The sequence below is a fragment of the Vigna angularis genome, chromosome 1 (genome assembly GCF_016808095.1).
Source record: "Vigna angularis cultivar LongXiaoDou No.4 chromosome 1, ASM1680809v1, whole genome shotgun sequence".
NCBI classification, from domain to species: Eukaryota; Viridiplantae; Streptophyta; class Magnoliopsida; order Fabales; family Fabaceae; genus Vigna; species Vigna angularis.
The window spans coordinates 49,991,314-50,018,195 of NC_068970.1; the positions used below are offsets into that span (position 1 = coordinate 49,991,314).

The 26,882-nt window shown below is 40.2% G+C and overlaps 3 protein-coding genes and 1 pseudogene across 4 annotated transcripts in view; 1 reads left to right on the forward strand and 3 right to left on the reverse strand.

Moving 5' to 3' along the window:
* Positions 1-26,680, reverse strand: part of LOC128197372 (protein WUSCHEL-like) — a 38,205-nt gene extending 11,525 nt beyond the window's left edge. For both annotated transcript variants that reach the window (XM_052878981.1, XM_052878978.1), the window contains exon 1: positions 26,144-26,680. The gene's annotated coding sequence lies outside the window, so the exon portion shown is untranslated. The remainder of the gene's footprint in view (positions 1-26,143) is intronic.
* On the reverse strand, positions 12,374-12,898 carry LOC128195213 (uncharacterized). The gene has a single exon (XM_052872313.1). The coding sequence runs from the start codon at positions 12,896-12,898 to the stop codon at positions 12,374-12,376; it is 525 nt and encodes a 174-aa protein (XP_052728273.1).
* On the reverse strand, positions 16,695-17,219 carry LOC128195215 (uncharacterized). Its single transcript, XM_052872316.1, has one exon. The coding sequence runs from the start codon at positions 17,217-17,219 to the stop codon at positions 16,695-16,697; it is 525 nt and encodes a 174-aa protein (XP_052728276.1).
* Positions 22,795-26,188, forward strand: LOC128195216 (uncharacterized; annotated as a pseudogene).
* Positions 26,681-26,882: the final 202 nt, after the last annotated feature.

Consider the following 26,882-nt stretch of genomic DNA (forward strand, 5'->3'; position numbering starts at 1 on the left):
AAGGGAAGTAAATTGGTAGGTTGATAACAGTTGAAAAACTGTTATTTTCATGCTTAAAATTGATACTAAAAGCAACCTTTAGACTTAGAAACTAGCTTGAAATCAATGCTTTTATCTATATTTTCAGAAATAAGAGAGCTGGACAGGTTTATGCTTGATTTGAGTGTTTTTGTGCAGGTTTTAAGGTGAATTTAGTGAAAAGAGTGAAGAAGGAGAGAAGTGACATTAGAAAAGACAAGAAAGAGTGCAAAAAGAGAAGACGAAGGCACCGCTCAGCGGTAATTTACCGCTGAGCGGCACTCAAGGAGTCACGTTGGAACCGTTGAGGGGCAAAATGGCCGCTGAGGGGAAGAAAGAAGACGCGCAACCACCGCTGAGCGGTAAATACCGCTGAGCGGCACTTTTTGGGCTTGGGCTTTTGTAATCTTTTGTAACTCTAGATTAGTATATAAGGGCTTGCACGTCCTAGGGTTAAACATCTTTGGCAGAAACGAGGCAAACACTCTCTCTTCCACCCCTTTGAAGGAGGATCTTGGATGCTCAGGCTACCTCTTCACCTTTCTAGGGTTTATTCTTTCATTCTTTCATTGTTCATCTAGGTTCACCATGAATATGGTGAACTAAACCTTGTATGTTTGTTGGGGAATCAATGTAATCTCTTGAAGCTCTCATATATGGAATTTATGCTTGCATCTTAATCTAAGATATATGCTTTCTTTCATCATTAGTTAGGGTTTTTCCTCTTTGCTTAATGCTTGCATTGTTTAACTCATTCTATTGCATGATTATTGGTTTTGTCGATACGGACACGTACGGGGAAGTCTAGATCCGGGGAATTTCTCCCAATATTATACTGACAATATTATATTGGTTGTCGTTAAGCTCCTGCACTTATGAACTAATCATTAGGAATGCTAGGAATTGTATGAACTATTTGATTAGGGAGAAGCCATCTAGAATGGTACTTTAGAGAGTGGCATTAACAATGATGATTTGAATGTGGAATTCCTAAAATGTATGAGAGTGGATGAGATGAAATTGACCCCCAACAACATATTCATTCATATAATTCATTGAAAGTGTTTATCTTTTGTCTTTGCCATTGATCAAACTTCATGCATACATGTTTATTTTTCGTCTTGCATAATATAATCCAATTATTTCGTCCTTAAGTCTTAGCTAATCAACAAACCACACAACTAAACTAGGCCGTGAGTCCTTTGGGAAGAACGATACTTGGTCTTACCAAGTTTATTACTTGAACGATTCGGTCATACTTGCCGATTGTGAAACAAGTTTGTGACATCATATTTTGGTGCTTACAAATTTGTCCATCAAGTTTTTGGCGCCGTTGCCGGGGACTCGTGGTTTAACTGGTTAATTTGTGTGATTATTGATTATCTTTGACTTTATTTTTGAATTTCTGTTTTTATTTTTTTCTGTTTTTATTTTATTTTATTTTATTTTATTTTATTTTTCTGTTTTTTATTTTATCTTTTAGATTAGGTTAGATTTTATTTTTTAGATTAGATTTTATTCTATCTTTTAGATTAGGTTAGATTTTATTTTTTAGATTAGGTTTTATTTTATTCTATCTTATTTTATTCTATCTTCTAAATCTTTTTATCTTCTGAATATATATCTTCTTCTATATCTTTTTGTGCTAACAAATATTTCCTAGAGTTTTGTGCCTAATGTCTACAGAATGCAATTTGGTCAAGAATTTAACTATATGGGCACTCAATTCTACCAAAGTAATCTCAACCAATGGTGGGAACCTCACTCAAGCATGGATCAAAGCCAATTTTGGCAAGCTGCCGGACAATTTGAGAACCAACCACAACAACAATGGCAGCAAAAATCCTCTCTATCAGAAAGTTTGGAGGACACCCTTCAACGATTTTTGAAAAGTTCCGACTCTACTCAGAAAAGCATTGAAGAATCATGTAAAAGGATGGAGATGCACTTTCGTTACATTAGTCAGAGATTGGATGATGAGGTTAATACTGAAGTTAACCTTAAGGAGGAAGGGCAAACCAATGTCACTGAAAGTGACAAGATTCTTGATGAGAAAAGAATAGAGGGAGATGCGGAAAAGATAGAGAGAAAAGAGAAAGAAGAGTTGAGTGAGAAAAATAAAGATGAAGAAAAAGAGAAAGAAGTGGTTGAGAGAGAAGAGAGAAAGAAGATTTGTGTGAAAATAAAGAAGTTGAAAAGAAAAAGAAAAGGGAAGAAAAAAATAAAAGAAAAGAAAAAGAGAAAATTGAGGGAGAAAAAAAGGAAGAAAAAGAAGATGAGAGGAAAGAAGAAGAAATCATATGAAAAATCACATCCTCATCTAAAGAAGAATCATAGGAAGGAAAAGAAGTTCAAGTGCTTTATGGAAATCTTCAAGAAATTGGAGATTAAAGTTCCTATGATTGAGACACTGCAACAGGTTCCTGGTTTGATCAAATTTCTGAAGAAGTTCAGTAGAAAGAAGAAAAAGAAGAAGGAACTTGAGCTTGGGTCAAGCTAGTGACGTTAAAAGAGCGCTTGCTGGGAGGCAACCCAGTGATTGACAGACTTTTGATTTTATTTTGGTTTTGTAATTTTTAAGTTGTGGACTTTATTTTGTAATTATTTTGTTGGAGATAGCATCTACTGAAGGATGCTAGGTGGTTAAGTATCTACTGAAGGATACTAGGTTTATAACACCTACTGATGGGTGTTGGTAAGAAATTTTGCACCTACTAATGGGTGCTGGTAAGTTTGAAACACCTACTGATGGGTGTTGGTGGATTTCGGGTCAGGCTCGTGACGTTAAACAAGCGCTACCTGGGAGGCAACCCAGTTGATTGATTGTTTTTGTTTGTTTATTTTTAGTTAGGATTTGCATAAGCATTTTTAACATAGAATTGCAGGGAATCTATGAGGGGTATGTTAGGAAGGCACGTAGGTCAAGAAAAGAAGGAGAAGGGCACATCACGAAAGTGCCGCTGAGCGGCAATTACCGCTGAGCGGTACTATCGCAGAGGGGCTTAAGTTCCCCTTAGCGGAACCCGAGCCCATTGGGGTATTTTTAAACCCTAAGCTGCGCGTTTTTACATTCTTTCAAGCCCTTCTCTGCACAAACACTTCCACATATCTTCTCTTAGGTTTCACACATCTTTTTACTCTTCCCTCTTAGAAAAATTTCTCTTCCACTCACTTTTACACTAGTGTGCCATCAAAGTTTGGGGTTGGAAGAGAGCATTCTAGTTTGGAAGCATCCTCATATCATTTAGCATCTCCACCCAAGTAAGTAAAATGCATTTTGTTCATTCTAGGGTTCTTGAATTTGAATGTGATTGTCAAAGCATGAATATTTAGGGATTTTGATTTCTATGCATGATTTGATGATATACTTGATATTTGAACCGATTAAACTGCTTGATTATGAACTGGAAAACTGAAAATTGCATTTGGGTGGAGTTAGGACAGTTTTTAAATGAGATTTGCAAAAATCTGCAGGTCACCGCTGAGCGGCATTTACCGCTGAGCGGCACTCTGCCAGATTTGGTTTTTTCTGGTTTTGCGTGTGTTACTGGTGGCGCTGAGGGGAAATTCTGGCCCTCAGCGGTGGTTTAGCTTCGAAAGAAGTTGTGTTCTGTGTTTTACTAATGATTAACATCATGTTCTGTGGTTTTGGTTTGTGTTTTGAATGCAGGAATGGCATCCTCTTCAGGAAAGAGATTGAAAACCATGGCAACTAAGAGGAAAGAAAAGGAACCAGAGCAACCCCACTCTAGCAGGTTCCTCTCTAGGAAACATGAGAAGCACTTTAGGGTGGTTCAGGACAGGAGACTTCTAATGGAGAGAAAGGTTGGAATGATACCTAACTTTGCTCCTCAATTTGGAGAGCAAGTGTTAGGGAATGATTGGGGAAAGCTAGCCACTTATCCAGCACCTGCCAACATAGCTGTGGTCAAGGAATTCTACACCAATGCAAAGAAGATTGGTGGTCATCCAGCTGAGAATTATTTGGGCTATGTCAGAGGCCATGCTATCAGGTTTGATCCTGATTCTATCAACAACTTCCTGGATACTGTGTGGGCTGGTGAGCAATGTCAGTTTGCTCTTAGCATGGAGGAAGGTGCTGACTTTGAGGATGTTGAGAGAGTACTGTGTATACCTGGAGGACACTTCCAAAGGAATAGATCTGGCGCGGTGGTTAACATAAGGAGGACAGATTTGACTCCTCTTGCAAAGTATTGGATGGCATTTTCTCATGCCAATATCCAGCCATGTTCACATGTGTCAGATATTACTCTCAGCAGGGCACTATTCATCTACTGTGCTATCAGAAACTTGAATTTCAATATTGGGCAGGTGATAGCTGATGAGATCAGTGTATGTGCCAACACCTCAAACAACAAAGCACCACTAGGACATCCTTCTTTGATCACTCACCTTTGCAAGCAAGCTGGGGTGGACACTTCTGTTCCACCATTTGAGAGGCCAAGAAAAGCTATAGATGAGGCCTATTACAGACAGTACTGTGGAAGTGAGGAGGCGGCTCAGCCAGTTCCACCACGCCGTGCTCGTAGAGAGAGAGGGCCAGCACAGAGCCAAACATCTGCTGATACACATGAAGCAGAACCATTCCAGATGAGGGACATGTATATGTCTCTTATAGGTGCTCAGTTGCAGTCCATTCACAGAGGGCAGGTGGCCACTGCTGAGATGATAGTGGGGATGTATGATAATCCTCCAGCCCACAGGTGGACTATGGATGAATTCCATAATGTCGTAGCTTGGCCAGAAGAACCAGTACATGGAGGAGGAGCTGGAGCAGCTGAAGCTTCAGCAAGAGATATGGAAGAAGATGAAGCTGAGGAGGAAGATGCATTTGATGAAGATGAAGATGAGGAGGAAGAGGAAGATACAGAGGACAGCTCAGACTGATGAGGAGCTGAGATAGCATTTACTGATGAATGCTATCATATGATTATGCTTTTGCGGTTTAAGTTTTCTGAACTTATTTGTTTTCGGTTTTAGATTAGGGTTTGATGTACTCTCTTGAAAACCTGGTTTGTGTGATGGTTTGCTATTAACTGTGATTGTTTGATAAGTACTGCTTGATGATGCTTATTGATTGATTGATGTTGAGATGATGTGCACATTAAATGCTTATACAGGTGATTCACAAGCTTTGTGAACAAATGCATGATATCATGATTGTGATTGTGAGATTAAGCAGGATGTGTATGTCAAATGTGAATGAGCTTATATGTGAGGTTTTGAGCTCCAGAGTTGTTATTGTTGAATGCTATTACTTTGAAAGCATGAATGATTTTGCCCAGGTTTTCTATGATTGAATCAATTGCTTGTTTTGCATCATATGATCAAGGCCGTGTTGTTGAAACCCTTTTTATTGGCCAAATACATAAAATTAGCCCACTAAAAGAGAACACTTTGTGTTCTATCCTTTGAACCCTTAGCCTTGAACATACACTTGAAACCTTTGATTGAAAATCTTTACCTTGAGTTAAGTAGAAGATCTTGTGTGGTATTGTTAAATGTTCAAGTTTGGGGTTGTTGGGAAAACATAAAAAGCATTGAGCTAAGAGCTAAAAAGTAAGAATATGCAAAGAAAAAGAAAAGAAAAGAAAAAGAAGTAAAGCTCAATGCAATTGCAATTGTAAAAGGCAAGTTGGGAATGAATAAGATGATTGTGTTGTTATGATTCTCTTGACTCAAGGATTTTGTGATCCAGAAAAACCAATTTTCTTGTTAGCCCAGCCACATTATAAGCCAGTGAAAAGTCCTTTTGATGATGCATGCTTGTGATTGTTTTGATTGTGGTAAAATGAAAGGCAAAGTTGATTCATGTGACATTGTGATAGTGGAGTGAATGAGCGAAACACTATACCTCTTATACACTCGTGTGTGAGTGAAACACTTTACCTGGTGAGGAAATATTCCATGAGCACATGAACATCCATGCTTGATTGATTGATCATTCATGAAAAATAGCATTTGTTGGAATTTAAATGACTTTGTGAACACTAAAGCATGTGCACATCTTGATTGAACTCTTAGTCTTAAGTTTGAGTGAAGTTGTTACTTATCTTGAGAAAAGGATTTTGAATGAGTGAACCATCATATGAATTGGTTGGAGATGGAGTTACATTTTGTTTGCTTGAGGACAAGCAAAGTTCTAAGTTTGGGGTTGTGATAACAGTTGAAAAACTGTTATTTTCATGCTTAAAATTGATACTAAAAGCAACCTTTAGACTTAGAAACTAGCTTGAAATCAATGCTTTTATCTATATTTTCAGAAATAAGAGAGCTGGACAGGTTTATGCTTGATTTGAGTGTTTTTGTGCAGGTTTTAAGGTGAATTTAGTGAAAAGAGTGAAGAAGGAGAGAAGTGACATTAGAAAAGACAAGAAAGAGTGCAAAAAGAGAAGACGAAGGCACCGCTCAGCGGTAATTTACCGCTGAGCGGCACTCAAGGAGTCACGTTGGAACCGCTGAGGGGCAAAATGGCCGCTGAGGGGAAGAAAGAAGACGCGCAACCACCGCTGAGCGGCACTTTTTGGGCTTGGGCTTTTGTAATCTTTTGTAACTCTAGATTAGTATATAAGGGCTTGCACGTCCTAGGGTTAAACATCTTTGGCAGAAACGAGGCAAACACTCTCTCTTCCACCCCTTTGAAGGAGGATCTTGGATGCTCAGGCTACCTCTTCACCTTTCTAGGGTTTATTCTTTCATTCTTTCATTGTTCATCTAGGTTCACCATGAATATGGTGAACTAAACCTTGTATGTTTGTTGGGGAATCAATGTAATCTCTTGAAGCTCTCATATATGGAATTTATGCTTGCATCTTAATCTAAGATATATGCTTTCTTTCATCATTAGTTAGGGTTTTTCCTCTTTGCTTAATGCTTGCATTGTTTAACTCATTCTATTGCATGATTATTGGTTTTGTCGATACGGACACGTACGGGGAAGTCTAGATCCGGGGAATTTCTCCCAATATTATACTGACAATATTATATTGGTTGTCGTTAAGCTCCTGCACTTATGAACTAATCATTAGGAATGCTAGGAATTGTATGAACTATTTGATTAGGGAGAAGCCATCTAGAATGGTACTTTAGAGAGTGGCATTAACAATGATGATTTGAATGTGGAATTCCTAAAATGTATGAGAGTGGATGAGATGAAATTGACCCCCAACAACATATTCATTCATATAATTCATTGAAAGTGTTTATCTTTTGTCTTTGCCATTGATCAAACTTCATGCATACATGTTTATTTTTCGTCTTGCATAATATAATCCAATTATTTCGTCCTTAAGTCTTAGCTAATCAACAAACCACACAACTAAACTAGGCCGTGAGTCCTTTGGGAAGAACGATACTTGGTCTTACCAAGTTTATTACTTGAACGATTCGGTCATACTTGCCGATTGTGAAACAAGTTTGTGACATCATATTTTGGTGCTTACAAATTTGTCCATCATAGGTCGAACGGTTCGCAAAGGCGTTGGGTTATGTGTTATTCTGCTATTTGCTTCCCTTCTTTCCTGGCCATTCTAATTGGTGTGGTGGGACGATTGTTGATTTCGACTTGCCTCATGGTCACTATCGCGGTTGCGAACCTGTTGGGTTGTTGACGTCGTATGTTGAGCGGGTTGCTCAGCATGAGCATGTTCCGCCCTTAGTGCCGTGATTTCCTCCTCGTGCTTCTGTTGCATCTCCAACAACTGTGCTTGCATTTGTACTTGCATATCTCTGATCAGCTCTTTGGTGCTTTGTTGCTCCTTCATGTTTCTCGTGGTCACCATTGGGTTTCTTCTACTTCTCCCTCGCCCCACGGTGGACGCCAAAATGTTTTTGTATGGATATGTGTAGGACTGAGAGACGTACCTTTCTGATGTAGCTTTCCTGTCTTTCAATGCTTGAATCCTCTACTCCGCTTGCTTTTCCTCTTCAATGAATTGTTCTAATCCAGTCTTTGAAATTTTGTCAAGCGTACTTGCCTTTTAGACTTAACCTTGTATTTATAAGTTATTCCACACTTAACACAGATCCAATAAAATAAAAATAAACTTACCTTTAGACTTGGTCAGTTACTCGTAAACAGTTTATCAATATCTTTAATCAGATATCCTTAATTAATATTCTTTAATCATTATGATATTATTTTATTACCTGCTGGATTATTAACCCAACCATAATATAAATACTAGCTAAACTATGGCCCATCATAAATAACTCGGGAGCTTGTCTTATCGCGGCCTAGTGACTTATGTGCTAGCCCAACGTAAATAAAACAATTTGTTCTGACCAACCTTCGTTGATTGGAATGGAATAGTTGTAGATAATGATCGCTCTACCACTCCTTATACCCTATATAAAGTTTTAGAAAAATAAAAATTCTATAAAATGAAACTCATTTTAATAAAATTTTATTTATAATTTAACTTTTAATAATAAAATATTCAAATGTATAAAATCATATATATATATATATATATATATATATATATATATATATATATATATATATATATATATATATATATATATATATAAAAGGGACAATCATATATTTAAAAAACAAACTTTTTTTTTTTAATTTGAACACTTAAATCTCCACACTGGTAATTATATATATAAGGACAATCATATATTTAGAAAACAAACTTTTTTTTAATTTGAACACATAGATCTTCACACTGATAAAATATTGTTCACTTTGAGTTAAGTCCTCACGAATTTCCTTTTGGTATCATTTTAAAAAGCCTCTTACCAAAGAAGGTATCTTATGTGTATATAAATTCATGTTCATCTCTTATTTTATTTGACGTAGGACTTTGTATCCAACAATAAAACCATCGAGCTAATTTATCAAACCTTGTAAATCTACCCTTTCTATATTTTTAACTGCGCCTCCGGCATTTTGACATTTAGATTACCAGTTATGAAAATCTTCTATTACGCAGTGTAGAAGTGTTTTTTTCTAATTAATAAAATGCATTTGGAAAAGAGCTTTTCAAAATGTGTTTTTTCCATTACACGTTCCTTCCCAGCAACGGTGATAAAAGTTACAATGATAGTGGTGTGGTGTAGGAATAAAAACTAGAATATCGAACTCAACACCCATTTAAATACTTATAGGCAACTTTTTCCTGCACCTCCATCTGTCATATAAAAATTTTCTACTTTATTAATTTTGGATTGAATGTAGAAATGACTTTACAATTATATAAGTAAATTTTTTTATAAATTGAATAATTCGAAAGTTATTTTTGTCTTTTTAAGTTTCACAATTAAAAAGTTTCTTTTTTTCTTTTCAAAAGATAGTTTCTGCATTGCACAATTTGGAAGCTAAAAGTAACTTTTAGAAGTGGGAGAATTGTACAATCCAAAAATCATCTTGACTTCTGGATAGCATAATATAGAAGTCTTTTTAAGAAAAAAAGGACTTCCAAATTGCATAATTCAAAAATTATTTTTTATCTCTAAATTGCACAATCCAGAAAAGGATAAAATCTGAATCTTTTATAATAAGGGTACAGAAAGAAATGTATGGAGGTGTAGGAAGAAGTTGTCCGAACTGTAATATGGTGAATCCAGATTTTGGGTCTCCCTTCATCCAAAGTCCTCCAGTGTTTTTCCTTTTACAGTTGTAGATGGGCCTGGAACAAAAGGCATTATTTTGTGATTTATATTCTCACCCTCCTTTAATTTACAATTCTCATTTTTCTTTTTAGTTTTAGAAACACCATAATGCCTTACATTTCCCTCTTCTTACTTCCTATTAAGATGGAGAGTGTTTCATCCTACACCTCCAACTTATCATTTTGTATCTCCAAAAATTCCATTTTTAATCATCTCTAAAAATTCTATTTTTAATCTGTACCTCCAACTTTTCTAAAACTTTTATTTTTTAATAAATATATTTTTATTTTTTTCAATCTTATTAAAGACACTTTAATAAATACCTTTTTATTTTTTTCTCTTTCTTATTAAAGTCCCTCTGCACCATCATAATCTAATTTAATTTAAAATTTAAATATTATTTAATATAATTTTATATTTTAATAATTATTAAAATATAAAAATATAATAAATAATATTATAATTTTCAATTAAATTAAATATTTATTAAATTTTAAATAAGAAAAATTGTTAACATATTTAAAAAAAATTTCTATTTAAAATTTAATAACTGTTTAATTTATTTTAATATTTTAATATACTTTAATATATATTAATATATCAAATCAAATTTTATATTATTATTATTACATTTTTTTTTATTATTATTATTTTAATTATTTTATTTTATTTTTTTAATATAACTATTATTATAATGTAAATCATATTTTAATAATTATTAAAATATAAAATTATATTAAATAATATTTAAATTTTAAATTAAATTAGATTATTATTAAGGTGGTGTAGAGTAATTTTAATAAGAAAGAGAAAAAAATAAAAAAGTATTTATTAAAGTGCTTTTAATAAGAGAGAAGAAAATAAAAATATATTTATTAAAAAATAATTTTTTTAGAAAAGTTGAAAGTACATATGTCATAAGGTTAAAAATAAAGTTTTTGGAAATGCAGGATGAGATGTTGGAGGTGTAGAATGAAACACTCTAAGATGGATAAACAGATCGGTCCAACCGCGCAGTTGGTTAAACCCGCTTTTTAAAAGGAACGTCTTTCTAAGCCCGTATTGATAAAAGAAAAAGACAAATAAATAATCTGGTTTCTAGGTTGAAAATAACAACATAAAAAACACTTCAGAAAAGAAAACTATCATATTAGAAGAAATAGTTATGGTAGTGGTTGTGTTCATAATTGTCATGGTGGTAGTGGCTACTATTATGACGTGGCATTGACTATGGGATGATGACATGGATTGCATGGTATATGTGTGTGAGCTTACAATTTTCCGGTGTAAACAAATCACATCCTCTTTCTTTGTTACAATCCACTATCACTGTATATATTAATTTGGTCCCCATAGCATTCGGCCTTGGACTAGGGCTACAAAAACTCAGAGATCATAAAGTCTCCTATTGAAAAATTTTACACGGTTAAAATGCTTACAAAAATTATGTGAGCCGAGCCAATCCATGTGTTTCTTTTTAAACAGAAAAAATATTAATTTATCAAAATTTTTATTAGACTTTCAATTTAGACCAACTCATTTTTACCTTTTGTACGTGTTTCGGCCGGATCCGGACGGACCCTGTCAAAACATACGAGTCTACTGCCGAGGACGGACGGACGGGCAGTGAATATGCATGGACCGGACGCTCGAGTTCACTGTTGAAGGCGGACGGTCGGACGACGGATGCTGAGGGCGGGCGGACGACCTATGGTGAGTGCGGGCGGACGACCGATGGCGGGTGAACGGACACTCGAAGACGAGCCGGGCGAATGACGAAGACGTACTGCCGGGCGGTTGAGAAGACGGGCGGATGAGTAGTCAAGAATCGAGGCAAGTTTCGCTGGCGGGCGGCATCAAGATGGACGATTGCTCTATGCTCCAAATCGGGCGGACGTCCTCCAATCCAGACGCACGCTCTCTGCACCAAGCAGGGCGGGTGGCGTCCTCTCCTCCTGGCGGATGATCCTTTGCTTTCAGCTCCAAGCAGGGCGGGCGTCCTCCCTCTCCTTGGCGTTGCTCCACCCTCCCAGTTGGGGAGGGGCCGGGTACCTCCTAAAGGCACTCCGACGCTCAAGTCAGTAATATGACAGAGCGATTGTGATGCGTGTATCTATCGTTATTCAAGTTAGTTCAGAGTTCATACCTGAGACCTTTATTTATAGTGAATTGTAATGGGCTTTTACCTTTTGGGGGCCCATGAACGGCCCAATAATACCTTAATCTTCGTTAAGGACTTTAATGTTGTCGTTAGTAGTATTTAACCGTGTAATCAGCAAAGTGCGCCGGTTGGGAATGATGGTCGGTCAGGGATGTTACCCTGGGTGGGCGTCCAGCTCTTGGGCGGACTTCAATTCCATGGGCGGTCGTCCCATGTTTGGGCGAACGTCCTACTTCTTTGGGCGGTCGTCCACTTCTCGGGCGGACGGACGTCCCGTGTCAGGCAGATGCTCCATAGTGGGCGGACGCTCCTCATCGTCGGACCCAGTCCTTGGGCGGACGTTCCATATTGGGCGGATGTTCCACTCTGGGCGGACATCAATTCCTTGGGCGGTCGTCCAACCCTTGGGCGGACGTCCCAGGGCGGACATCAATTCCTTGGGCGGTCGACCCATGTTTGGGCGAACGTCCTATATTGGGCGGACATCAATTCCTTGGGCGGTCGTCCCATGTTCGGGCGAACGTCCTACTTCTTTGGGCGGTCGTCCGCTTCTCAAATGGCTGGCCGCTCGTCCTGAATACCATCTTTGGGCGGACGGCCCGCCCTCTTGGGCGGACGTTCGTCCTGAATACCATCTTTGGGCGGACGGCCCGCCCTCTTGGGCGGACGTTCGTCCTGAATACCATCTTTGGGCGGACGGCCCGCCCTCTTGGGCGGACGTTCGTCCTGAATACCATCTTTGGGCGGACGGCCCGCCCTCTTGGGCGGACGCTCGTCCTGAATACCATCTTTGGGCGGACGGCCCGCCCTCTTGGGCGGACGTTCGTCCTGAATACCATCTTTGGGCGGACGGCCCGCCCTCTTGGGCGGACGCTCGTCCTGAATACCATCTTTGGGCGGACGGCCCGCCCTCTTGGGCGGACGCTCGTCCTGAATACCATCTTTGGGCGGACGGCCCGCCCTCTTGGGCGGACGTTCGTCCTGAATACCATCTTTGGGCGGACGGCCCGCCCTCTTGGGCGGACGCTCGTCCTGAATACCATCTTTGGGCGGACGCTCGTCCCTTTGGACGGGCATTCCAACTTGGGCGGTCGTCCACATGGCTGGATGCTCGTCCTATGCCGGGAGGTCCTGTTATTACATAAGCCCCCCAAGCCCGAGCATAATGTTATTGTGCGAAGGGATTTTCTGGATGGCCCCCGAATTGCGGGGTCCTCGTGGAGGTCGACTTGGCGTACCTTGGAGGACAAATGGCATGACGGTTGACTGCTGCATGCCAGATTCGGCTAAGTTATGGAAGGCCGGCTCTCTGCTGAATGCCAGATTTGGCTAAGTTATGGAAGGCCGGCTCTCTGCTGAATGCCAGATTTGGCTAAGTTATGGACGACCGGCTCTTTGCTGAATGCCAGATTTGGCTAAGTTATGGACGGCCGGCTCTTTGCTGAATGCCAGATTTGGCTAAGTTATGGACGGCCGGCTCTTTGCTGAATGCCAGATTTGGCTAAGTTATGGACGGCCGGCTCTTTGCTGAATGCCAGATTTGGCTAAGTTATGGACGGCCGGCTCTTTGCTGAATGCCAGATTTGGCTAAGTTATGGACGGCCGGCTCTTTGCTGAATGCCAGATTTGGCTAAGTTATGGACGGCCGGCTCTTTGCTGAATGCCAGATTTGGCTAAGTTATGGACGGCCGGCTCTTTGCTGAATGCCAGATTTGGCTAAGTTATGGACGGCCGGCTCTTTGCTGAATGCCAGATTTGGCTAAGTTATGGACGGCCGGCTCTTTGCTTTCTTGCCCGGCCAAGCTGAGAGTTGTTCTCGTTGGAACCCTCTTTTTCACCAGCTTGATCTTACTGGGACGGACGGTCCTTCGCTTTCATGCCCGGCCAATGCTGAGAGTTGTTCTCGTTGGAACACTCTTTTTCACCAGCTTGGTCTTACTGGGACGGACGGTCCTTCGCTTTCATGCCCGGCCAATGTTGAGAGTTGTTCTCGTTGGAACACTCTTTTTCACCAGCTTGGTCTTACTGGGACGGACGGTCCTTCGCTTTCATGCCCGGCCAATGCTGAGAGTTGTTCTCGTTGGAACACTCTTTTTCACCAGCTTGGTCTTACTGGGACGGACGGTCCTTCGCTTTGTTGTCATCGTTGCCGGTTACCTGCACCTTAAAGTGAACAGCGAATTTCAAGTTTAACGAAAGATGTGTTCGTACCTTGTAAGGCCGAACATATGCTATGGCCTAGTGGCCGAGAAGAAGTTGAGGCCGGACGGCCGAGACTGTGCTGAGGCCGAACGTTATTAATCATGTGGAGGCCGAATGGCCGAAATCAGGATGAGGCCGAACGGTTGAGACAATGCTGAGACCGAACGGCCGAGGATATCTGGAGGCCGGATGGCCGAGATCATGTTGAGGCCGATCGTCCTTAAATATGAAGGCCGGCCGGTCGATAATAAGCTGAGGCCGAGCGGGTCGATAATATGTTGAGGGCGAGCGGCCATTAATTTGTCGAAGCCGGACGGCCAAGGGTGGAGGCCGAATGGTCGAGCGTTCTTTGAAGCTGGATGGACGAGCGCTTGAGTCCATATTTGGACGAGCGCTTTTTGAATCCGTTTGGGCGAGCGCTCAGGTCCGGATTGGACGAACGCTCAGTGAATCCGGGCGGACGTGCTTATGTCCGGATTGGACGATTGCTTAAGTCCGGCTTGGTTGGTCACCTGCAGTATAAGGGAAACATGATCGTATTTCTAACTTAAAGGGTGTGTTCGTACCTTGTAAGGTCGAAAATATGCTTTGGCCGAGAATTCAGGCCGAGCGGCTAATAATCTATTGGGGCCGGAAGGCCGAGAATAATTGAGGCCGAACGGCCAAAGATATATTGAGACCGAGCGGCGGATAATACTCTGAGGCCGAGCGGCCAATTATGTGTTGAGGCCGAGCGGCCAATATGATGCTGAGGCCGAATGGCCAATAAAACTCTGAGGCCGAATGGCGGATAATACTCTGAGGCCGAATGGCGGATAATACTCTGAGGCCGAGCGGCCAATTATGTGTTGAGGCCGAGCGGCCAATATGATGCTGAGGCCGAATGGCCAATAAAACTCTGAGGCCGAGCGGCCAATTACGTGTTGAGGCCGAGCGGCCGATAATACTCTGAGGCCGAGCGGCCAATTATGTGTTGAGGCCGAGCGGCCAATTATGTGTTGAGGCCGAGCGGCCAATATGATGCTGAGGCCGAATGGCCAATAAAACTCTGAGGCCGAATGGCGGATAATACTCTGAGGCCGAGCTGCCCATTATGTGTTGAGGCCGAGCGGCCAATAAAACTCTGAGGCCGAATGGCGGATAATACTCTGAGGCCGAGCGGCCAATTACGTGTTGAGGCCGAGCGGCCGATAATACTCTGAGGCCGAGCGGCCAATTATGTGTTGAGGCCGAGCGGCCGAGATCAAGCTTAGCCGAGTGGAAGAGAAAATTATGAGGCCGAGCGGCCGAGACGACATATGAGACCGGACGGCCGAAAAGATGTTTGAGGCCGAACGGCTAGCAACAAATGAATCCGAGTGTACGCTGATGCCGAGCGTATGTTGATGTCGAGCGTATGTTGATGTCGAGCGTACGTTGATATCTTACTGAGGCCGAATGGCTGAGGACATATGTCGTGCGGCTATGAAGTACTGGTGATGGGGTGGTCCGTGCTCATTTCTCGTGGTCACCTTTGGGTAACCGAAGTTACACGGCCCCACGGTGGGCGCCAAATGTTTCGGCCGGATCCGGACGGACCCTGTCAAAACATACGAGTCTACTGCCGAGGATGGACGGACGGGCAGTGAATATGCATGGACCGGACGCTCGAGTTCACTGTTGAAGGCGGACGGTCGGACGAAGGATGCTGAGGGCGGGCGGACGACCTATGGTGAGTGCGGGCGGACGACCGATGGCGGGTGAACGGACACTCGAAGACGAGCCGGGCGAATGACGAAGACGTACTGCCGGGCGGTTGAGAAGACGGGCGGATGAGTAGTCAAGAATCGAGGCAAGTTTCGCTGGCGGGCGGCATCAAGATGGACGATTGCTCTATGCTCCAAACCGGGCGGACGTCCTCCAATCCAGACGCACGCTCTCTGCACCAAGCAGGGCGGGTGGCGTCCTCTCCTCCTGGCGGATGATCCTTTGCTTTCAGCTCCAAGCAGGGCGGGCGTCCTCCCTCTCCTTGGCGTTGCTCCACCCTCCCAGTTGGGGAGGGGCCGGGTACCTGCTAAAGGCACTCCGACGCTCAAGTCAGTAATATGACAGAGCGATTGTGATGCGTGTATCTATCGTTATTCAAGTTAGTTCAGAGTTCATACCTGAGACCTTTATTTATAGTGAATTGTAATGGGCTTTTACCTTTTGGGGGCCCATGAACGGCCCAATAATACCTTAATCTTCGTTAAGGACTTTAATGTTGTCGTTAGTAGTATTTAACCGTGTAATCAGCAAAGTGCGCCGGTTGGGAATGATGGTCGGTCAGGGATGTTACCTTGGGTGGGCGTCCAGCTCTTGGGCGGACTTCAATTCCATGGGCGGTCGTCCCATGTTTGGGCGAACGTCCTACTTCTTTGGGCGGTCGTCCACTTCTCGGGCGGACGGACGTCCCGTGTCAGGCAGATGCTCCACAGTGGGCGGACGCTCCTCATCGTCGGACCCAGTCCTTGGGCGGACGTTCCATATTGGGCGGATGTTCCACTCTGGGCGGACATCAATTCCTTGGGCGGTCGTCCAACCCTTGGGCGGACGTCCCAGGGCGGACATCAATTCCTTGGGCGGTCGACCCATGTTTGGGCGAACGTCCTATATTGGGCGGACATCAATTCCTTGGGCGGTCGTCCGCTTCTCAAATGGCTGGCCGCTCGTCCTGAATACCATCTTTGGGCGGACGGCCCGCCCTCTTGGGCGGACGTTCGTCCTGAATACCATCTTTGGGCGGACGGCCCGCCCTCTTGGGCGGACGTTCGTCCTGAATACCATCTTTGGGCGGACGGCCCGCCCTCTTGGGCGGACGTTCGTCCTGAATACCATCTTTGGGCGGACGGCCCGCCCTCTTGGGCGGACGCTCGTCCTGAATACCATCTTTGGGCGGACGGCCCGCCCTCTTGGGCGGACGTTTGTCCTGAATACCATCTTTGGGCGGACGGCCCGCCCTCTTGGGCGGACGCTCGTCCTGAATACCATCTTTGGGCGGACGGCCCGCCCTCTTGGGCGGACGCTCGTCCTGAATACCATCTTTGGGCGGACGGCCCGCCCTCTTGGGCGGACGTTCGTCCTGAATACCATCTTTGGGCGGACGGCCCGCCCTCTTGGGCGGACGCTCGTCCTGAATACCATCTTTGGGCGGACGCTCGTCCCTTTGGACGGGCATTCCAACTTGGGCGGTCGTCCACATGGCTGGATGCTCGTCCTATGCCGGGAGGTCCTGTTATTACAGTACGAATAAACATGTTTTGATCTTTGACCCAGACTGACTGTTATAACCTTATAACTGGACTGACCAATTTTAACATGTGTTTTGACCTTGTCCATTTTGAAGTTTAGTCGAGATCATGTAATATCGATCTTCGATCTGGATCAACTTGTTTAGAATTTTGTTTCTAGGAGGCTCGTCTCATCCTTCATGTTCGAAATAGACCATCTCGACATACAACTCAAGACCAGTCTCATCCGTTTCAACTTTCGATCTTAGCTTACTCTTATTGACTTTCAATCTTGATCACCCTCACTATTTTGTATTATTTCTTTATTTATGTTTTATTTTATTAAATAAACTAACCATATTCATAAGTCCTAATAGTCGTCCCTCGCTGTATTATTTCTTTATTTATGTTTTACTCAATCAAATAAACTAACTATACTCATAAGTAACTTTTATGTTAAGAAAACTACAAGATTCAAAATTAAAAGATTACTTAAACTATCCGATTCTAACTATACTAATAGCATGTTACTAACTATTTTGTACAATGTGTTTACTTTAGTTTTATTTGTTCCATTTTAGCCTCATTTAATGTTTATTAAGTTTAAAACATATTATAGGTATTTAAAATAAATAAAAGTTATAATATCAACTAAATTATTTAATATTTTATTTATGCTATTAAAATTATTAAAATATTTAATTCAAAATATAACTTAAATATATAACAAAACTTATTTCTATTATGAATTGATAGAATAAAAACTTAATTTTGTTATATTCTTTTAAACTTATCATGTGTTTGAATATTTCTTCAATTTGAAACAATTATTTCTTTTAGTCTATAAAAAAATTATTGTGTATAAAGCTGATTAGAAGAGAAGAAGAAGAGAATACAATAAAGAACTAATTTTTTGTCTCATTAATAAAGGATAAAAAAAATCTTATTTATATAGATACAAAATGCAATCCAAAATATATAATTCAAGGGTTACAAATATTAAATCTCATAAAGAGTAATCAATATAAGAGTAACAGTAGAAAAAGCAATGGACAACTATTAATTCATAACACTTCCTCTTAAATGTCCATTGATAAGAGAATGTTCCTGTTAAAAGCTTACTAGGAAATATCCTTTGGGATAAAAATATAGTGAAAGAAAAAGAGTACCTCATTCTTTATTCTTTTCTACAATGTTGTTCATCATATATTTTATTTTCCTCCCTCGTGTAAACTCACATCATTGAGATGATAGAGTCTCATCTTGTGAACAATTGTTCAAAATTTCTCATTGGCAAAGACTTTGTAAATAGATCTGCTAGATTTTTACATAAACGAATCTTTTGGATCTCTATATTATCACTTCTTTGAAAGTCATGAGTGAAAATGCATTTTGGAAGAATATGTTTTGTTTGTCCCATTTATTATATATGTCTTTCAATTGAGCAATATTGCATTATTATCTTCATATATGGTTCTTGATTTCATTTTTCCCGAGGATAGACCACAATTTGTTGCGCATGTTGAATTATAGATCTTAAACAAACACATTCATGACTTGCCTCATGTAATGCGAAATTTTTGCATGATTTGACATTGTTGTTGTTATGATTTGTTTCATAGACTGCCATGAAATCGTTGTGCGACCACATGTGGACAAATATCTTGTTTGTGAGGATCTAATATATAACTCGCATCTACATAACCTATAAGACCTAATTTTGAATAATTTGGATAAAATAAACTCACATTCACAATACCCTTAAGATAACGAAGTACATGTTTTACTTCAGTCTAATGTCTTCTTGTAGGTGAAGAACTATATATTGCTAACAAATTTACAAAAAATGTTATATCAGGTCGAGTATACTTAGCAAGATAATGGACGTAATGAGTGTGGGTCTAAGCTACTTACAAGTGCATGGATTTTTTGAGCCCCAAACAATTGAAAGATTTGACAACACAAAGGCTTAAATCCAATAATATATAACATGGATTATCACCTTGCTAAGACATGTTTACTTGACTCCATATATTGAAACGTTAGTCTTATTACTGAATTAACCATTTCTCCTTCATTTTAGGTCTCATTGACAATTAATAGTCCTCATTCCTGAATATTGCTTGATTGTTTGGTTTTGTTCTATTCATAAGAAACCCAATAACGAACTAAAGACCTTACTACAAGGGTAATGCTACAATTTTCATATAGTCCAATTAGTATATAACAATTATGACTAACATGTATTCAATTTAACGAGAGTTGTGGATTGGACAAACCAATTATTACAAAGGACTATACAAAGAAAAGTTCAAAGTATATATATCCTAAGGTTAGATATCCTTTAAACCCTTAAATTAATTATTGTGTAGAAGTTGTATGATATCAATTTTTCTTTCTTTTATTTTAGTGTAATAGGAAAAGTAGTTCCTTCAAATGTGGGTACTACGTCATGCACCGAATAAAAACTATCATAAGGATAGAAGTCATTAAAGACTAGACAACGGTAAACACTTATAACTCATGCATGAATTGTATGGTTTGAGGAACTCTATTACATAATAACATTCTATCATTATTTTATGTCTTCGAGGATCCCTTAGCCTTATGAAAAGAAGACACGACCCATATACACTAGTGCAGTCAAGGAAAATGACATCAGTTATTTTCGCTTATAGACACCGGTTACACAATTGAGACATATACAGGCGAGATAAAAAGAGTAGGCTTTTTGACTCGGTTCGGAACCGAGGCATAAGGGTTCGGATTCTGCCTCGGTTCACAGACAACCGAGGCAGTAGAGTGTTTTTATTTTATTTTATTTTTTAGTTCCAAATGGCACATCCATTTTTCCAGACCGCAAATGGAAGGTATGCAATTTTGTTGTCTTGGATATTAGAAACTTCTTTGATTGCGCCGAGTAGAAAAACCACTGTCATCTTCATCTTTGATGAAGGGTTTAAATCTGGCGAGGCCACCACTTCCACTATATGCTTGGCTTCTGTTTGTAGCTTGATGATCTGACGGATCTGGATTGCCACAGATCCCAACTTAGACAATAAATGTAGTTGTGCTTCCTTTTCCAGGCCCTCGCTCTCAATCCATATGTGACCTCCCATGAGGTTTACAAATTTGAATCAATTTTGTGGAGGAGTCAGACTTAATAGACGAAAGACAATCATTATTTATGCTTATTGTAATAAAATCCATTTAGCATATTGAGAATTGAGAGACTGCAGCACATTCAAAATACTATTCGATGTTTCCCCCTACCTTTTACAAATTGCAAGCCCAAGACCTGCACCACTGCTAGAGGAGGATTGATATTCCCGTAGAACAAAGAAACCTGTAGAACAAAAGAAGAGGAGGATTGCACGTGAATCGAAACCTGTAGAACAGAGAAACCCAAAAAACCCTCAAACCTATTACCTTACCTACGTCGCCGGCGAGTATTGCCATCAGCGTCACAGCTCCTGACTCGCCACCCAATCTCGCCGGAGAGAATCACAGCTCCTCGATCTCCTCTACTCAGAGCCGCCGCGTCGCGTTTCATCGCCGCTTCCTCCTTCACACCCTGCCACCTACGTCGCCAGCGAGTATTGCCATCAGCGTCACAGCTCCTGACTCGCTGCCCAATCTTGCCGGAGAGAATCACACCTCCTCAATCTCCTCTACTCGGAGTCGTCGCGCCGCGTTTCATCGCCACTTCCTCCTTTACGCCCTGCCAGTAAGTCGACATCTTTGACAATGACGGCTGGTGGGTGGGTGAGATCTCCATGGCAACCGCCGAGGTCAGTAGGAGCGTCATCATCAAAAACACCGAAACCCAAAGGCACTACCTTCACCACGCCAAATGTCGTCGGGCAGCGCCTCACCACCACGCAACTGCTAAAGTCAGAAACTTTCATTTAAATAAACCAATCTGCAGTGAAGAGGGGTAACGCGAGCAACAAGGGAGGCGAGCAGTGGTGACAGGGCGCAACGGAGGAGGGGCGACCACGGGGACGGAGGCGTGAAGAACGTGGCGGTAGAGACGCAGCGAGGGAGGCGCGAGTTGTGGTGGAGACTGAGTAGTGGTGGTGGAGAGCAAAGTGCAGAGAAAGAAGAAAACTCTTCTCAAAGAAAGTGTTTACGCAAGGCAGTAGCACCCTAAAGGTTTCAGCACTCAAAATAATTAAGATTATATGCCTCGGTTCCCCAAGCCACCGAGGTAGTAGCACCCTGACCAAAAAGGTGTCAGAGGCTACGTTTTACTTTATGCTTTTTGTAGCGTTATGTGTTTCAGTTTTTTCTGATAACCGAGTTAGTAGCTCTGTTTCCAAAAAAAGGTGTGATATGAAAGGTTAGAATTAAGTCAAATCTGAAGGGTTAGATGCCTCGGGTGGTTATTTAACCGAGGTAATAGAGCTATTATGCCTCGGTTCTCTTGGAACCGAGACCTATAAATTCGCTAAAATTGCTAAAGTGCCACAACATTTTCATATGCTTCGGTTTTTTATAAACCGAGGCATATTAGCCGCGTTAGTATCCCAATTATGCACTAGTGATAAGAAGAGACTATGCAAATTATCTCCTACAAAATGTAGATTAAGTTTTGATTTGTTTCATGTTAGATTACCTCTTTTATTCAATCACTACAAAAAAGTTGGGTGTTACCGAAGGCCAGAAGCCCTCGGAAACTGCCATAAGCCGTCGATAAAGGGTGTTTATCGAAGGCTTATCGACGGTCAAATATCCTTCGGTAAATCTCTTGTCGCTAAATTTACCGAGGGCTTCTGCCCTTCGGTAATTACCGAGGGCCAAAAGCCTTCGGTAATTTCCGAAGGGCGAAAGCCTTCGGTAATGACCATACGAGGGTATTTACCGAAGGGCAAAAGCCTTCGGTAAATTGCAGAGAAGGTTTCAGAGAAATGGTATTTCTTGTGCAACCCAGACTTGTATATCAAATTTCAATTACAAACAGACCTGCATATCAGTTTTCAAGCACATACAGACATGCATAATGTGCATCTCAAAGATGCAATCAATTATCAATATCCATTGAACATTAATTAATCCAACGAACATCCATTAATGTATAGATAATGTAATTATGGTGCAAATATAAAATAATGTAACAAAAGGATGTTCTAACATCCAAAGTCTAGAAGTAGATCTAACTAACATTGAAATCATATCAAGTCAAAAATGTTCTAATATCCAAATGTTTGTGTAACAAGTAATAAGAAAATGAAAGTGCAGTGAAAGTGTTTGATGAAAATGTCAAACTGTTTGACAAAATGCCACAAAGAACAGCAGATTTTGGTGTTTTCTGGTTTTGGATCTTTCAAATCTGGATTGCAGGGTTTAAAGTGTTTTTTATGATTGCTATACACTTGGATAAGCATATAAATGCATTTGGAAACTTAAACCCAGCTTTTGCCAATCCAAAGATGAAAAACCAAAGAAGAACAATGGCAAACAGAAATAAAATGAACTCTGCACCTTATAAAGTGGCTGGAAAAATTAACAGCAGTGGCTAAAATGAGTTTGAGTGATGCTAATGGTCAAATGACACTTCAAGGAAGTTTGTATCATCAAATGGAAAATGTTTAAACACTGAAACAGTAAGGAATCATACTGCAGCTGAAATTCACTAGTTCACTTCCAAATTTAGGTAAAATTAATGGTTTAGGAAGTGATTTTTCATATCAGCTCAAATTTGACCAAATGCACAGTGCACACAAGTTTGGAATGGCAAAATACACTTTCAAAAATGGTTAAACTGCATTGAAACAACCAGAGTCATCAAATCACCTCTGCTGTAGCCAAAAATGCAACAAAATAGGGTGGTTTAAAGAAGAAATCTGCATATAGGCTTCTCAAGAACCATTTGAACAGTGCATAGAAGTTGAAAATGACAAAATATACTTGTTCAATTGTTCATAATGCATAGAAATAGCCAGCAGCTTTGTATGACAGTAGCAGTTGCCAAAATTCAAGAAAATTGGACCAAAACTGCATCAGATTTTGAAAGCATGGAAATGAAAATTTGAAAGCACACACAATGACTCTAGGAATGTCCTAACACTAGATCTAACTGTAGAATATCAGCTAGAAGAATTTTAAACACCTAAGACACATCAAAGACAACAATCACGGTGAAAAAGATTGAATGAAAACTGTGACAACACTTGAAACCAGATTTTTGAGGAACTCAACTATGCTTATTGCATTGTAGTGATTAATACTGGTTGGCACTGCCTGGAACATGTTTAACATCACCAAATAAACCTGTTCAAAGCTTTAGATGCAAAGAAATCTAGACAAAACAGATTGCACGTGATCAAACCAGAGAAGCAAATGTGATGTAGATTTGTGATTACAGAATCATGTGTGGACTGATTTAGCACATATAATCAAGGCTAGACATTGTGTCATTGCCTTATATGATTCATCTATGGCTACACATGCACTGGAACTCAAATTAAACGAAAAATTTACAGCAGAACAGATTCAAACGAATGCTGACTTAGGTCCTAATACACTAAAGGCACGTTGGAAATAACTCAATTAGCAAAAAGACATTGGTTCTTAGCAACTAAGCAACTGAAAATGGTCCTTACAGCAACTGGAACACTGGTCTGAACAATCTGACCACCAAGCATTTGGATTACGAACCTTATAGCAACACATGTATACTTTAAACACTTCACAACAACACCATAATAACTAGGCACTGGATTAAAGCATAATAATAAGGGAACTACTGAAAGTTCCTCTTATACCAAAACTTATTTCCTAGTCCATTGAATATTATAAACTCAGTTTTGCTTTTGTGATGGAGTGATTTTTCTGCATTTTTGGCCATAACAAAGTCAGATTTCGAATGCTACCATTTCTATGTTGTCTGACAGTTTGAGCAAGTCTAAAATGATGTTTAAAACTTGCTAGCAAAGTTCAATTAGTGGTATAATGATCTAAGTGCATAATAGTATACTAAACCCTCAACTTTCAGTCAAAATTGGGAAGTGGCAAGGTGTTTTTGAATAACAGTTTGGATTTGAGCAAATTAATACTGTGAACAAGTTTGAAAACTTTAATCCAAGTTGCAGCAGTGATTAGTTTTGACCTACAGTCACTGCTGTGACATTTCGTGTCTTAAACCACCAAGTTGTGAGTCATTTTTGTGGCAAAAATTAAGTAGACAACACTTTCACACTAATTGTTTGTGGTTACAGACTTTGATTGCAGGTCAAAAGCCTAGGAATCAACTTTAAAATTATAAAATTAGCTTACATAAGAAAATAGCTATTTAGGAAACTAAGGCTAATATGGGTGTTGTCATTATACACTAAGAGATAACCATTTTTTGTGCAATACTTTTACATTGATTGGAAGAAACTATTCAGAAACTTGATATGTGCAGATTCTCATTCAATTCTCCCAAGAAATTAAATTCTCAAATCTGAATCATGCTTCTTTTGGTCTTATAATTAGTTTTTCATAGTGCTAAATTTCTTTATAAGTTCATTTATGCTCTCTTCATACTTAGTTGCACCTTTTCTAGCTTAGTTCAGTTAGTTCAAAGTTCTTTGAGTCTTTTTTATTGTTAACCAGTCATTTGAATTCCTAAAACTCAGAATTGGTGATGAGGTTCTGTTAATTTTCTACATAATTGAATGTTGCAAAAGTGACATTTTGAATTAGTGTCCATTAGCAGCTCAAACAAGTTTGTTTTGATATTTAAATCTTGTTGAAATGGTTAAGTTCAAAGTATAGCAACATTTGTAGAAGAATCAAAAGCTAGAGGTGCATAAGAGGAAATGATTTGGAAATTGAACCAGTTGTTCACTGAAACTGAAAATGCAAGGGAAGAAACACAAGACTGGAAGAATGAGGCTGCACAATTGAAGATGGAAGTTGCAGTCACTGAACTTGTTTTAGAAGATGCCCAAATAAAGCTCAAAGCAGCATTGAAAGAAGTAGAGGTAGCAAAAACAGTTGAGGCAAGTGCTGTTCAACATATCAGGGGAGGATTTTAAGTCCTTAGTTCATAAGGTTGAGGAGTCTGATAAATTAGAAGATATGAAATTGGATGCTGCCAAAGCAGAGGTGGAAGCTACAAAGGTGAGTGAAAATTAAGTTCTAAAAAGGTTAGAGGAAACCCAAGAGGAAATTGAGGATATGAAAAATGAAACACAGGAAGTCTTGAAAAGGACTGAGATGGCTGAAGCAGCAAACAAACCAGTGGAGAATGAGCTGACAAAGCAGCTTCAAACAGGGCAAAAGAAATGAACAAAAAAAAGTAGCAGAAGTTGCTTCTAAATTATTGGCTGAAATACAGATGGCAGCAGAATTATCTCATCAGCATTATAGGATTCAAAACCAGAATTCACTACCAAAGGTGAAGATGAAAAATTTAGAGAAAGGGAAGGTTTCAAATGAAGAGAAACATTTTTATTGTTTAGTTGATAGTGCAGCCACTGGTTTATGACAACCAGTAAAGAAACAATTATAAGACTTCATTCAGTTTTATCGTACTTCCCAAAACAGCCCCATTTCATTTAATGAAACCCCTGTTAATCCTGATTTATCATGAACCCAACCCCTCCCTTACCTAATACACATGTTCATTAGTTAACACAGTGAAGGACATAGTCAGAATAATTTAGTAACTACGTTATCATGTTCATTTACAGCCTAACTAGATTCAATTTAACTTACTTCACTCCATACAATCATTCTTATTTAACTCTAGACACATGCCCATTCATCAATAAATGAACATCAGACCTGCTTAACCACGCGAAACACAAAACACATTCCACACATATAGGCATGAACTGGGCAAACAATTTATTGAGGACGCGTTCTAAAACAAAGACCTTACCTCGCACTCCAGAATGATCGAAGGAAGATTGCGAGCTCTCAACGCAACAACCAACCTTGGCTTCACCGCAATGACTTACACACGCCAACAACCACGAATCAGCACCCCTACTGCCGCAACAGCCTGAATCGCACACCACCAACCACCACCCCAACCCCAACAACGACAACGTTTCGAAGAGCCCTAACCAAACAAACAACCCCAACCACCCACTAAGGTATTGCTGTCAATGATATCGGCACACAATGCCAACGACCGCCAGTACGGATAAACGCCAAGGGAGAGGGAGATAAACGCGAAGGGAGAGGGCGAGAATGGAAGCAAAGGACGAGAGGGAAATTTCTAATTGGGGCACCAATACGAATTTGAGTGTCACGAAATTAGAGACAAACTCCTCCAATACATCCAAATGCTTAAGTCAGGCCACTTATCGACGGTCAAACACCCTCGCTAAATTAAATCAACACACACCTTCGGTAATGCTTTCCAAGGCCTTCGGTAATTTAGTTGTACCGACGGCCGAAAATCCTTCAATAATGTTCCGCCGGTAATAAGCGCGATTCTTGTAGTGAATATATATTTATTTTGACGATGGAAATATATGTTTATAAATGTTACATTTGAAAAGTATATTCTATTTTGGATAAATTTTTGTTTTTCAAGTTTCGGTGTCGTGCCAAAAAAAATCATTTTCTTTTTAAAAAGCGCCCAAATTTACATTTGTTGTTATGCTAATAAA